The sequence below is a fragment of the Camelus bactrianus genome, chromosome 26 (genome assembly GCF_048773025.1).
Source record: "Camelus bactrianus isolate YW-2024 breed Bactrian camel chromosome 26, ASM4877302v1, whole genome shotgun sequence".
Lineage (NCBI taxonomy): Eukaryota > Metazoa > Chordata > Mammalia > Artiodactyla > Camelidae > Camelus > Camelus bactrianus.
The window spans coordinates 31,889,170-31,899,737 of record NC_133564.1 but is presented as its reverse complement, the minus strand read 5'-3'; the positions used below and the strand labels follow the sequence as shown (position 1 = coordinate 31,899,737).

Genomic DNA, 10,568 nt, shown 5'->3' with positions numbered 1-10,568 from the left:
GGGCGCTGTCCTTGCCAGCGCGGACGTGCCCACGTGGCCTGGACTTCCAATTATACTGACATGAGTAGGCTTCAGATTGCTCGAGGTACTGTCTTTTGTGCGGGAAAAGAAGTCCTAACAGTCCTCGCTCCCATGCAGGGAGTGGGGTGCGGGCTGTGGCCAGGCACTGGGCACTGAGGTGGGCACCTGCTTCCACCCATTTCATCCTGACTTGGAGCTTGTTAAAAAATGCAGCGTCCAGGGCCTCCCTAGACCTTCCGAGTCAGAATTTGTACTTTAACGAGATCCCACGTGGTTTCACACACATTTAAGTTTGAGAAGTGCTGCTCAGGCAAAAAGAAGCTCGGCTCTGACGTCAGAAGGTTCTCTGATACTCACAAATCATCTCCCTTTGGAGATGAGTCCAGATCTCAGGCTTGATCAACTGAACCGCACCTCTGTTCTTTGCTCCCTTTTGATACAGTAACGAAACTCATTGTGTTGAATTAATTTTATAATCAGCGAAATACCAATCTTGTGATGGGAACACAACCCACGTTGGGTTAACGTTTTCTCGTAACAAAAGCAAACTCAAAAGGAGATGTACCGGAATGAATGGTCTTAACCTAATTGTTCAGAGAATGATTTTTATTACTCAGTTTAATTCTTTGGGTAAATTGTAACTTTTTGCCTCCCTGTAAGATCCACTTTGTGGCTGGATCTCACCCTGCCCCCCAAATACTATAAAACTGGGATTTTACTGCATGGATTGGCCACCTTTTTTCTGTTTCCTTTTCCTGATCGGTGGATCCTGGCAGAATCAGAATGGTTTCCACAGGAAGGCAGTTGGTGGCAGGGGAGATTCGGTTCTCTGGGATGGCCAGAAGAATGCTGGCCAAGGTGGGGACACCATATGTCTTACGCCATCTGCTCTGGGACCAGGTGGGCCAGTGACAGTCCTGAGTCCCGCCCAGAGGTCCTCAGGCCTGGCATCCCCCTTGGCCCTGAATGCTCTGGGGCCTTGTTACCCAAAGGGTAGCCGGCAGCATCAACATTACCTGGGCACTTGCTAGAAATGCAGGGTCCTGGGCCTCCTGAGTCAGAATCTGCGTTTTAACAAGATCCCGAGTGGTTTTAGGCACACTGAAATTCGAGGAGCCCTGCTCCAGCAGAAGGAACCTGGAATCTGGGGCACGAGGTCAGGCTTGGGTTTTCTGCTGTTTCACTTACTGTATGACATTAGGAAAGACAGTAAGCCTTGCAGAGAATTGGCTTCTTTACCCCCAAGGTTGGGGGGGAGTAATAAAGATGCCTGCCTTTCTTGCATACGTGGTTGTGTTGGAACTTGAGAGGGATAATGTAGCTGGAAGTGGTTTCCAACAGTGATGACCAAGGTAGACGGTCACCTGCCCGCAGTGGGATACGGGGCTCGCTCCCGAAGGCAAACGCGGACCCTGCTTCCTTCGTCGAGAAAGTCTTCTGACCGAAACAAAGGGGAAAGGAAAGCCAGCTGGGCAGACGGCACGTGTGACAGAGCTGGTTCACCCGGGGACTGAGCCCCGTCACCTCACCATGGGCTCAGCCCGTCTCGTGAACCAGTGCAAAGCCACACGCAGGCTTGTGGCTTTTATATCTTAACGCTGGAAAGCACCTTCACATGTCGTATCATGTTTGATCCATTCAACAAGTTTAAGAGCAAGTAGGTGTGACTGTCCACTTCTGATGGCTTAAAAAAATATGAAAGGAAGCCTAGAGGTCATTGACTATCCTGCCCCCAGTTACACGACCAGTTAAAGTGGATCCAAGACTGACTCCACATCCTTTTATACCACCTGCTGGAAGCCAGCAAGATCCGGGGTGAGGGGGGTGCCGTTGGCCCAGCCACACAGGGAAAGAAGTCTGGCTCTGATCCTTTTCCTCTGTGAACTGCCTGGAGGTGCTGTTTCTTATTGGAGGAAAGAGGACGTGGGAGCCTTTCATTTACTTACGAATCTAGCCTGACTTACGCACCCAGCCTGCTGGTTGTTCCGGCGGCTGCCTCGCTGAATCCTAGCATCTGCTGGGGACAGAGCACCTCGGGCAGAGCAGTTGGCAGAGCAAGATAACAGAACATAGTGGACAGAATGGGTACAGGGCGCTCGCTGGCTCTCTCTAAAGCAGAGGGACTCCGGTGGGTGGTTGGTTTAATTAAGCGGCCATCCCTGGTGACACCAGCCCTGCTCAGTGGGTGTCCAGCAGCCCAAGAGCCAGGCTTGGCGCTCCCCTCAAAGGAGGACCTAAAAGGTGAGGCGCGCACCCAGACTGTCAACTCGGCACTCCCGTGACCAGGCCCCGGGCGGCTCCTTCTGTTTCAGAACGGCTACACCCCTCTGCACATCGCCGCCAAGCAGAACCAGATGGAGGTGGCCCGCAGCCTGCTGCAGTACGGGGCCTTGGCGAACGCAGAGTCGGTGCAGGGCGTGACACCCCTCCACCTGGCTGCCCAGGAGGGCCACGCGGAGATGGTGGCCCTGCTGCTCTCCAGACAGGCCAACGGGAACCTGGGTAACAAGGTAAACTTGGTGCCTGCAGGTGTGCTGGTGACTCAGTCCTGCTGCGCGCCCGGGTTCTGAATTGGGGGATGCGTGTGCGTGTGTGTGTGTGTGTGTGTGTGTGTGCACGCGTGTGAGCCTCACAGCAGCCCAGTGTAGGTTTTACCTGAGTTTTGCAAATGAATAAGCAGGTTCAGGAAGGTCATTCCAAGATCACGTGGGCCCCAAGCAGACCTGATACCAAAATGACTACTGGAATGACTCAAGAGTCTGCAAAAACTAATATTAAAATCCACAGCATGCTTTCTGAAACATAAGCCAGGGTCTGCATTCAGAATGTATTAAGTAAGTTGGGACTAAATATTTTTTTTCTGGGGGGAAGGTATTTTTTTAAAATGCCGGCCTATCCACTAAACCAGGAGTTCTCCATCCAGGGACTGTTGGCGTGTGAGGGGGAACCTCCCGCGGTGCACACCGCACGTGTGAGGGTGGGTGCCTGAGTGGTCTTCCGGCTGAGGACCTCATGGTTTTCATCAGCTTCTCCAAAGGGATGACTGACCCAGGCAAGATGAAGAGTCACTTCTTTGGTTAAATAACAGTTTTATCGAAATATAACTCATATCCCATAACATTCACCCTCTTGAACTGTGCTCTTCATCAATGGTGTTGGTGTATTTGCAGAATCAGACCAACACCATGGCTGTCTAACTTCAGAACATTTCCGTCCCCTCTGCCCAGAAAGGAAAGCTTGTCTCCATTAGCTGCCATATCCCGCTTCCCGCAAACCCCCAGCCCCTGACAACACTAATCCACACTCTGTCACCATGGATTTGCCTATTCTGGGCATTTTATATGAATGGAATCATATGACAGGAGGAACCACTTCTCCAGGTGATAAGTGAACATAATACGTTTCAGAAAGGCAAGCATTTTAAGGGTGACTGAAGATTGCTTGAAAACCTGTGGATGCCTCGGCTCTTTTGGTACGAGCTGGGACAGGTGGCCCCGGGAGGGAACTACTCTGTATTGGGTGGGATGCTTACTTCCTTCCTGGTACCATTTCAAGTGAGCTCTGTACGGAGCCACGAGAACGGTGGTGCCCTGTCCTGGGGACATCCCACTGACCCACACACCAGACCACCCAGACAGGTGCCTGGAGGCTTGTGACCGACCTAGGACCTCCTGTCCTTATACGGGCAGCCTCGCCCATCCACCTGCACAGGCATCAGTGGGGAAGGGGTCTGGCTTCCCCTTAACCCTGGGGGCAAGTGCAGAAGGCAGAGGAGGGCGAGTGGAGTGTCTGGGGAGGGGACAGGTCCTGCCCACTGCCTCCAACTGCAGAAGGACCTCAGCCCTGTTTGCCCCCACGGTTAGTAAGTTGTCTTGAGTAGGGAGCAGGGGAAGGCAGACTCTCCTGGCATTGTTGAGTGAGTGCGCACGTACCAAACGCGATCTCCAGTGCACCACCTCCCTCATGAGAAAGCTGTGATGAGAACTCCAAGAACATGGTGTTTTCAGTCCCAGCAGAATCCTCCATCCTCTTCACAGGCCAGCACTGGCTGTGATGTGCTAACCACACCCTGCATTTAAATGGGACATCGCGCGCTTTATAATGTGTTTTCCCAAGAGAGCCTGACTTTGCCCTCGAGATAGGTCAGTGATAGTCCCTGTTTTCTTGATAAACAAACCACGGCTTGGAAGCTCACCTCGAATCATGGAAATAGAAAATTCTATCATTGGGAAGTACCAGAAGGTCCAGCTGGTTCAGAGGTCAGCCAGCTACGGCCTGTGGGCCAGATCTGGCCCGCCGCTTGTTTGTGTCAATAAAGTTTTATTGGAACGCAGTCATGCCCATTCATTTTCCTATTGGCTGAGCTGCTTTCTCACTACAACCGGCAGAGCTGGGTAGTTGCAACAGAGATATATGCCTAAAATATTGAGTCTGGGCCTTCCCGGAAACCATTACTGACCTCTGATTCAGTCTCACAGCCACCTGTTCTAGAGAGGGATGGAGGCCCAGAGCTGGAAGAGCTTGCCCAAGGTCCCACGGCTGGTTTGCTTTTTCCGTGTGGCCTGGAACCCTTTCCTGGCTCCACATCAATGAACTTCTTTTCCTTTCCAGAGTGGACTCACTCCCCTCCATCTGGTCGCACAGGAAGGCCACGTTCCAGTGGCAGACGTGCTGATCAAACACGGCGTCACGGTGGATGCCACCACCCGGGTAAGGCGGGCAGCCCGCATGTCTGTCCCTGTGGGCTTCCCCCTACCCCACCCCTGTGCCCACAGTCCTGCCCGGGGCCGGCCGCCCCCACTCGTCCCCCAGGACGCGGGGACACAGGGCATGTTCCTGTCTGCCACTTCCTAGGGGTGGCAGGGGAATTGGAAGATGCTAATCCAATGGTCCCACTTCCCAGTGGGGAGTTTGAAAAGACTGCCAGACCTGTGAGCCTCTGTAGTGAGAAACCCAGAGGCGTGTTTAATTGTGATTCCAAGACCTGTTGTACATGAGCAAGGTGTCAAAGTGTCAGGCCTCCCTGGATGCTCTCGAAAGGTTAGCTGCTTCTATTCCAGCATTTGGCTAAATAAATGCTGGTCTTTGCACCCTCTGTGTGTGGGGAGCTCTGGGGAGGAAAACCCAGTGCACAGCACACACTGGCACCTGCAGGTGAGGTAAGAGTCAGGAAGGGAGAGTGGGTGTGATGTCCGGTGTTAGGGAGACACTAGTGAACCATGCAGAGCACAGAGAGAGGACAGGGTGTTTCCATTGGAAGGAGGAGGCTTCCTGGAAGAAGTGACATTGTGTTCCTTTTCACCGCAAGGCAACTGTGGTAAAAAGAAGGGACAGAGTGACCAGCCCCAGCCCCAGCCGCCTCCACAGTCCCACAGGAGCACTGGCCAACAATGTGAAGTTAAAGCCTCCCTGAGAAAAACCTAGAGATGTATTTTATCCCCAGCTGCCTGCAGCTTCAACAGGGATCTGCCTAAAACCCAAGAATGTTCTGGATCTTGGAGGCTTCTTTGTGGGCCAGGTGTCATCTTTTGGGGTCCTGCCCTGAGAGATCCTATACTGTGGGTTAGAACTTGGGGGTCTCGAAGCTACCCCATCACTCCAGGTCCAGCCTGCAGGGTCGGGGTCAAGGCGGTGTCTGGGATTGGGCGCCAGCTCCCCAGGGACACTCAGGAGCCTGAGAGCCTTGGCTTGTCGGCCTTTGGAGGGAGCATCAAAATATTCAGCGGAACATGACCCTTCCTTGAAAATGACCCTCTTGCAGCCAGAGCTCAAATGAACAGATATTCAAAGTCCACTCATTTCAGGCAATGGCCAGTTCCTATAAATTCCATCTAGGCTACAACTCAGTAACCCAGAGGGCCTTTGGGGCTGTTTCCAGTAGGATTTCACCTCTCCCATGGAAATAAGTCTGCGTGTCTGCTCTCGTCCTGGTCGGCAGTGCTCTCCGGGCCACTGTCTGTCCTCATCAGAGCCCCTGCCCAGCACCGGGACTCTCTCTTCTTGGAATCACCTCTCTCGGCTTCTGGAACATGGGTCTCTCCTGGTTCTCCTCCCACCTCTCTGCTGCTCCCTCAGAATATTGCCTCAGTCCATGGGCCCCACTTTTTTCTCTCTACATTTATCCTAAGTGACCTTGCTCACCCCCAAGACTTCAAACTCCCCACAGGCGCCGCCTCGCTTTGACCTCCTTCTGGGACACAGGATCAGTTTTGCAATCAACCACTTGACCTCTCCCCTGGGAACTCTCACATCATTTCATACTTGGCTTGTCCGACACCGGCTCTGTTCCCTCCCCACCCGGGGGATCTGGCTGGTAACAGATCCTTACAGCTGCTGCCGACCTCCCAGTGGGCCCCCTCATCCGTTCTCCCCTTTGACCGCCGTGATCATGAGGGTTTCATTCGCGTACAGCTCAGAGTGGCTCCCAGTGTCCGCACCGGGTGCCCTGCTGGTCACCGACTGGCATCTCTTACTTTCCAGATGGGCTACACCCCACTCCACGTGGCCAGTCACTATGGAAACATCAAGCTGGTGAAGTTTCTGCTCCAGCACCAGGCAGACGTCAATGCCAAGACCAAGGTATTGGAACGCCTGAGACCTGACCTGAGGGCCAGAGTCGGAGTCAGCTGGGGTTACTCTGGGCACACTGGGGACTTGGCCACACTTTAAGCCTGGAGGAAGAAATGGGGAAATGCCTTTTTTTTTTTTTTAAACGTTACACGGAGAAGACGGACAGGCTGTGCAGCAGGTGGGCAGGGTTTTCTCTCCCAGCTCACTGATGCTGACCGACGTCCGCCCCGCCTTACAGCTAGGATACAGCCCCTTGCACCAGGCAGCTCAGCAGGGACATACAGACGTCGTGACGCTGCTGCTCAGAAACGGAGCTTCCCCAAACGAGGTCAGCTCGGTGAGTACCCGCCTGTTCCTGATTTCGGAGAATGGCTCTCACGGGCAGCCCTGAACGACGGCGGCACCGCCCGTCCTACTGCGGGTCTCGGGCCTGGACGGGCTGCAGCACCAGCCGCCCCCGGCTCCCCAGGGCGTGGGGTGCTGTGATCAGTCTGTCTTTCTGGAAGATTGAAAGTTAGCTGTCGAAACCCTTTTTAAAATCTGTGAAGCTGCTCTCAGTACGGTGTGAGTGAACAAAACCAAATGTCTTCGGTGGGGGTTCATGATGTTGGGTGGAACTCGGGGTCTTCAGCGGGGTCGGTGATCAATGCTGAGTGTGACTTTCCTTACCTGCCGATGTGAATGTCAGATTTGCTAAGTTCTCTCCATGGCTGCTCGGAAAGTGCGTGGACCTTTGACTGTCGGTGTGGTTGCTGAAACTGTGGATGGGGCTGAATCTGCGTGGGGCACATCCTGGATCTGGGGAACTTAAAGCCTCATCGTCAATTTAGTTTCACTTAGTGCTTCCTCTTAAAATCAGGGTAGAAACATGCCCCACCTCTGTTTTTGGTGATTTGGGATCCCTGATGGGCCTGAAAAGAGTTCACGGAAGTGTGTGGATTATTTTAAGGATTTTAACACTCAGTAACTGACACCCAGAGAAGTGGCACTGGGGGCGTGAGCTGTACTCCCTCGGACTCTCCTGTTCTGACAAGTGCCCCTGGTGCCTTCCTGACCCCCGACCTTCCCGCTGCCCCCCGCCCCGGCTGCTCTTGGCTTGTGGTGGGAAGATTCCCCTGCTCTCGGTCAAGGCCCCCCGCACCCAGCGCTGCAGAGGGAAGTACCGCCACCTCCTCGCTGCCGCACCCCGTCTTTGGGGGCAGCATTGCTCCACACGTCTGGGCTCACGCACGTGTGCAGGGGTCGTGCTCTGGGCTGCGCGCAGGCCCTTTGGAATTAGTGTGAGGTTGGCCTGTGTCGGGGGGTGGGTCTGATCGCGCCCTCCGTCTGCTGTTCTCCCCAGAATGGAACCACACCTCTGGCCATAGCCCGGCGCCTGGGCTACATCTCCGTAACAGACGTGCTCAAGGTTGTCACCGATGAAACCAGTGTCGTGGTACGTCCGCTCCTCCCCTGAACAGCCCCCCATCGGGGACACACAGCCTGACAGCCAGAGAGCCCCGTGAGATACCCGGGGAAGCCGAGCGCCTTCTGGGGTTCTGGGACTCTTGCAGGGAGCTTGTCGCCAAAAGATGGGCGGGGAAGGGGGTGTGGGGGGAAGGGGGTGGGGGGTGGTCCTCCTCCCTCGGGCAGAGCTGTACTGCCACCTAGTGGCCGGAGGAGTTGTGGCCGCAGCAGATGGGGTTGGGGGCAGGGACAGGGAACTGGAGGCTGGCGGTTCCAGCGTCCCTCTCTGGTTCCTTCCGGACCCCAGCCTCCCTGTGATTTTCTTCATTTGGGACAAACCTCCTTTCCCATCTCCTTCCTGTCTCCATAGTCATAACCAGCTAAGTGCTGGTTCCATGGAAGGGTCCACTACTCTGTTTGGGCTGAATTCTCTGCTTTTTCTCATTTTAGTCCGTCAGTGACAAGCACCGGATGAGCTTCCCTGAGACGGTGGATGAGATCCTGGATGTCTCTGAAGATGAAGGTACAGTCTGGGATGATCGTCATGTCGGGGTAAAATCAGGGCTCTGAAAACCCTGGGGTACCTCCCCCCGCTGCCACGTAACCCACGTCCTGCCATCTGAGGTGCAGCCGGACAGAACTGCTTTCTAAAGATGTGGTCCATTATCAGAAATGCTCCTGAAATGTAATTTTAGGAGAAGGAACTCTGCATCTCAGAGGTTAACATATAAAATCCCACAAATTTTCGTAAAGATATGTGTGTCTGCATATATCATATATGGAGTGCAGTTCTACTCAGATCAGCTCTCAGAGCCGTGAGGAACTGTGATAAAATTCCACCTGAAGCGCTCCCTGTGCTACTGTATTTAAGATCTGTTAAGAATATCTTTTAATGATAGGCTGCTTTTCTGACCACCTAGCGGGTCAGTAAGTTTGGGGAGGAATCCATTATGAAATTGCTAGTTTCTCCATCCATGAGCCGCCGAGTCCTTGTAGCATTTTTCCTGCCCCAAGTGAACGTGTCTCCTCTTGGAAGAGAAGCGTGATCATATAAAAGGGGGGCTGGACTGGATTATGTCTCTTCCGTCCCGGTAATTCGGTGGCTGTAGAGCTTTGTCACCTAGATGGTGAGCGCTCTCCTGTGTTAGAGATATGTCTCACTTGAACTGACTTCAATCCTATCCTTCCTTAAACATGACTCTTCTTTGCTTTCCAGGAACCGCTCATATAACTATAATGGGTATGAAACACTTTCTGTTCTCTGTGATCCTTCCTTTCTCATGAGTGCATTTCACCCCGAGCGATCCAGACTCTCACTAATCCATCCATGCTTTCCACCCTGCTCTGACGGCTAACAATCGGAGCTTGACTAAAACAGGCAATGTCCGCCCGTAAGATCCATGCCCCGGCGGGCAGCTCCCGCCGGTCCATGTGTATGTCTGTACCCCTGCCACCGTGTCTGTGACCATAGCTGCATGAGCTGTCATGATTCCATCCTGTCGGCGCCAGATCACACCCCAGGACACGCCCTGCCGTGTGACAGTAAACAGCTCTGCAAGGTCAAAGGCTCCAACCCCAGTTCAGAAAAGGAGAAAGAAACGGAGAGGCAGAGGTCTGGGCTGCAGACATAGTTTGAGCCTCCTTGTGATGGGTTTAGGAAATCATGAGGTTTCCCGCCACCGTGGTGACAAAAGTCCCTAGAGCCTTTCAGAATAGATGGGTTCCGTTCCACGGTGGTTTCTTCTTCTGGAGCGTGTGGTGCGGGCAAGAACAGAAACACCTCTTTCTTTGGTGTCACTGCACACCCCACAAGGGCTGTTTTGAAGTGGAACTTGTCAGGCAAAGAAAGTGCTTCCTGGTTGGTTTTTTTGTTGTTGCTTTTTTTTCTCCTACAAAGCCTGGTGCAGACTGAGATGTCAGGGGCTCCGGGTACCAGGGCTGGAGGAACGGGGCTGGTGGAAGACCTTGTTCGTGGTCCACCTCCGAGCATCAGAGACCTGCCTCCGCTCCTCAGGGACGAGCGTTGAGTGGAGGCGCGGGGAAAGCACATTTTCAAAAAGAAAGAGGGGATCTCTGTCCACTCACTTACGGAAACTTGTGTGGTTTCAGGGGAAGAACTTGTCAGCTCCAAGGCTGAGAAGCAGGATTCCAGGGATGTAGATGAAGAGAAAGAGCTGCTGGACTTTGTGCCGAAGCTGGACCAAGTGTAAGAAGCGTTTATGGTGTGGGAGGCCGAGGTCCACCCCTGGGACTCACTGCAGAAGGATTCCAGAGCCAGGGAGGTCCCACGAAGGCCACGTTAGCCTAAGCTGGCTCTGTACCCGGAGCGCCAGGTGGGGACAGAGGCCTCCCCTCCGGCACGCTGTCCTCTCCAGCATCCCTGCTTCCCATGTTCTTCCCCCTCCTTGTTCACAGTCTCCTATCCACGCCCCTCCCCCTCTCAGCTTCTCACCAGAAAAATCTATGAAGGGAGGTTCCCACTAGAAACCGTTGCCAGGCTGAGAAGGACAGTCAGGCTCTGGGGAAAGGCG

The 10,568-nt window shown here is 53.8% G+C and overlaps 1 protein-coding gene across 9 annotated transcripts in view; it reads left to right on the top strand.

The window, feature by feature from the left end:
• ANK1 (ankyrin 1) overlaps positions 1-10,568 on the top strand; it is a 123,989-nt gene that overhangs the window by 74,168 nt on the left and 39,253 nt on the right. For 6 of the 9 annotated variants that reach the window (XM_074353534.1, XM_074353536.1, XM_074353533.1 and 3 more), the window contains exons 17-24: positions 2,334-2,531; positions 4,633-4,731; positions 6,502-6,600; positions 6,830-6,928; positions 7,934-8,026; positions 8,488-8,560; positions 9,254-9,277; positions 10,147-10,243. In XM_074353534.1, coding sequence (XP_074209635.1) covers positions 2,334-2,531; positions 4,633-4,731; positions 6,502-6,600; positions 6,830-6,928; positions 7,934-8,026; positions 8,488-8,560; positions 9,254-9,277; positions 10,147-10,243 — 782 coding nt within the window. The remainder of the gene's footprint in view (positions 1-2,333; positions 2,532-4,632; positions 4,732-6,501; positions 6,601-6,829; positions 6,929-7,933; positions 8,027-8,487; positions 8,561-9,253; positions 9,278-10,146; positions 10,244-10,568) is intronic. The other 3 variants (XM_074353538.1, XM_074353535.1, XM_074353539.1) reach the window with 1 other exon arrangement.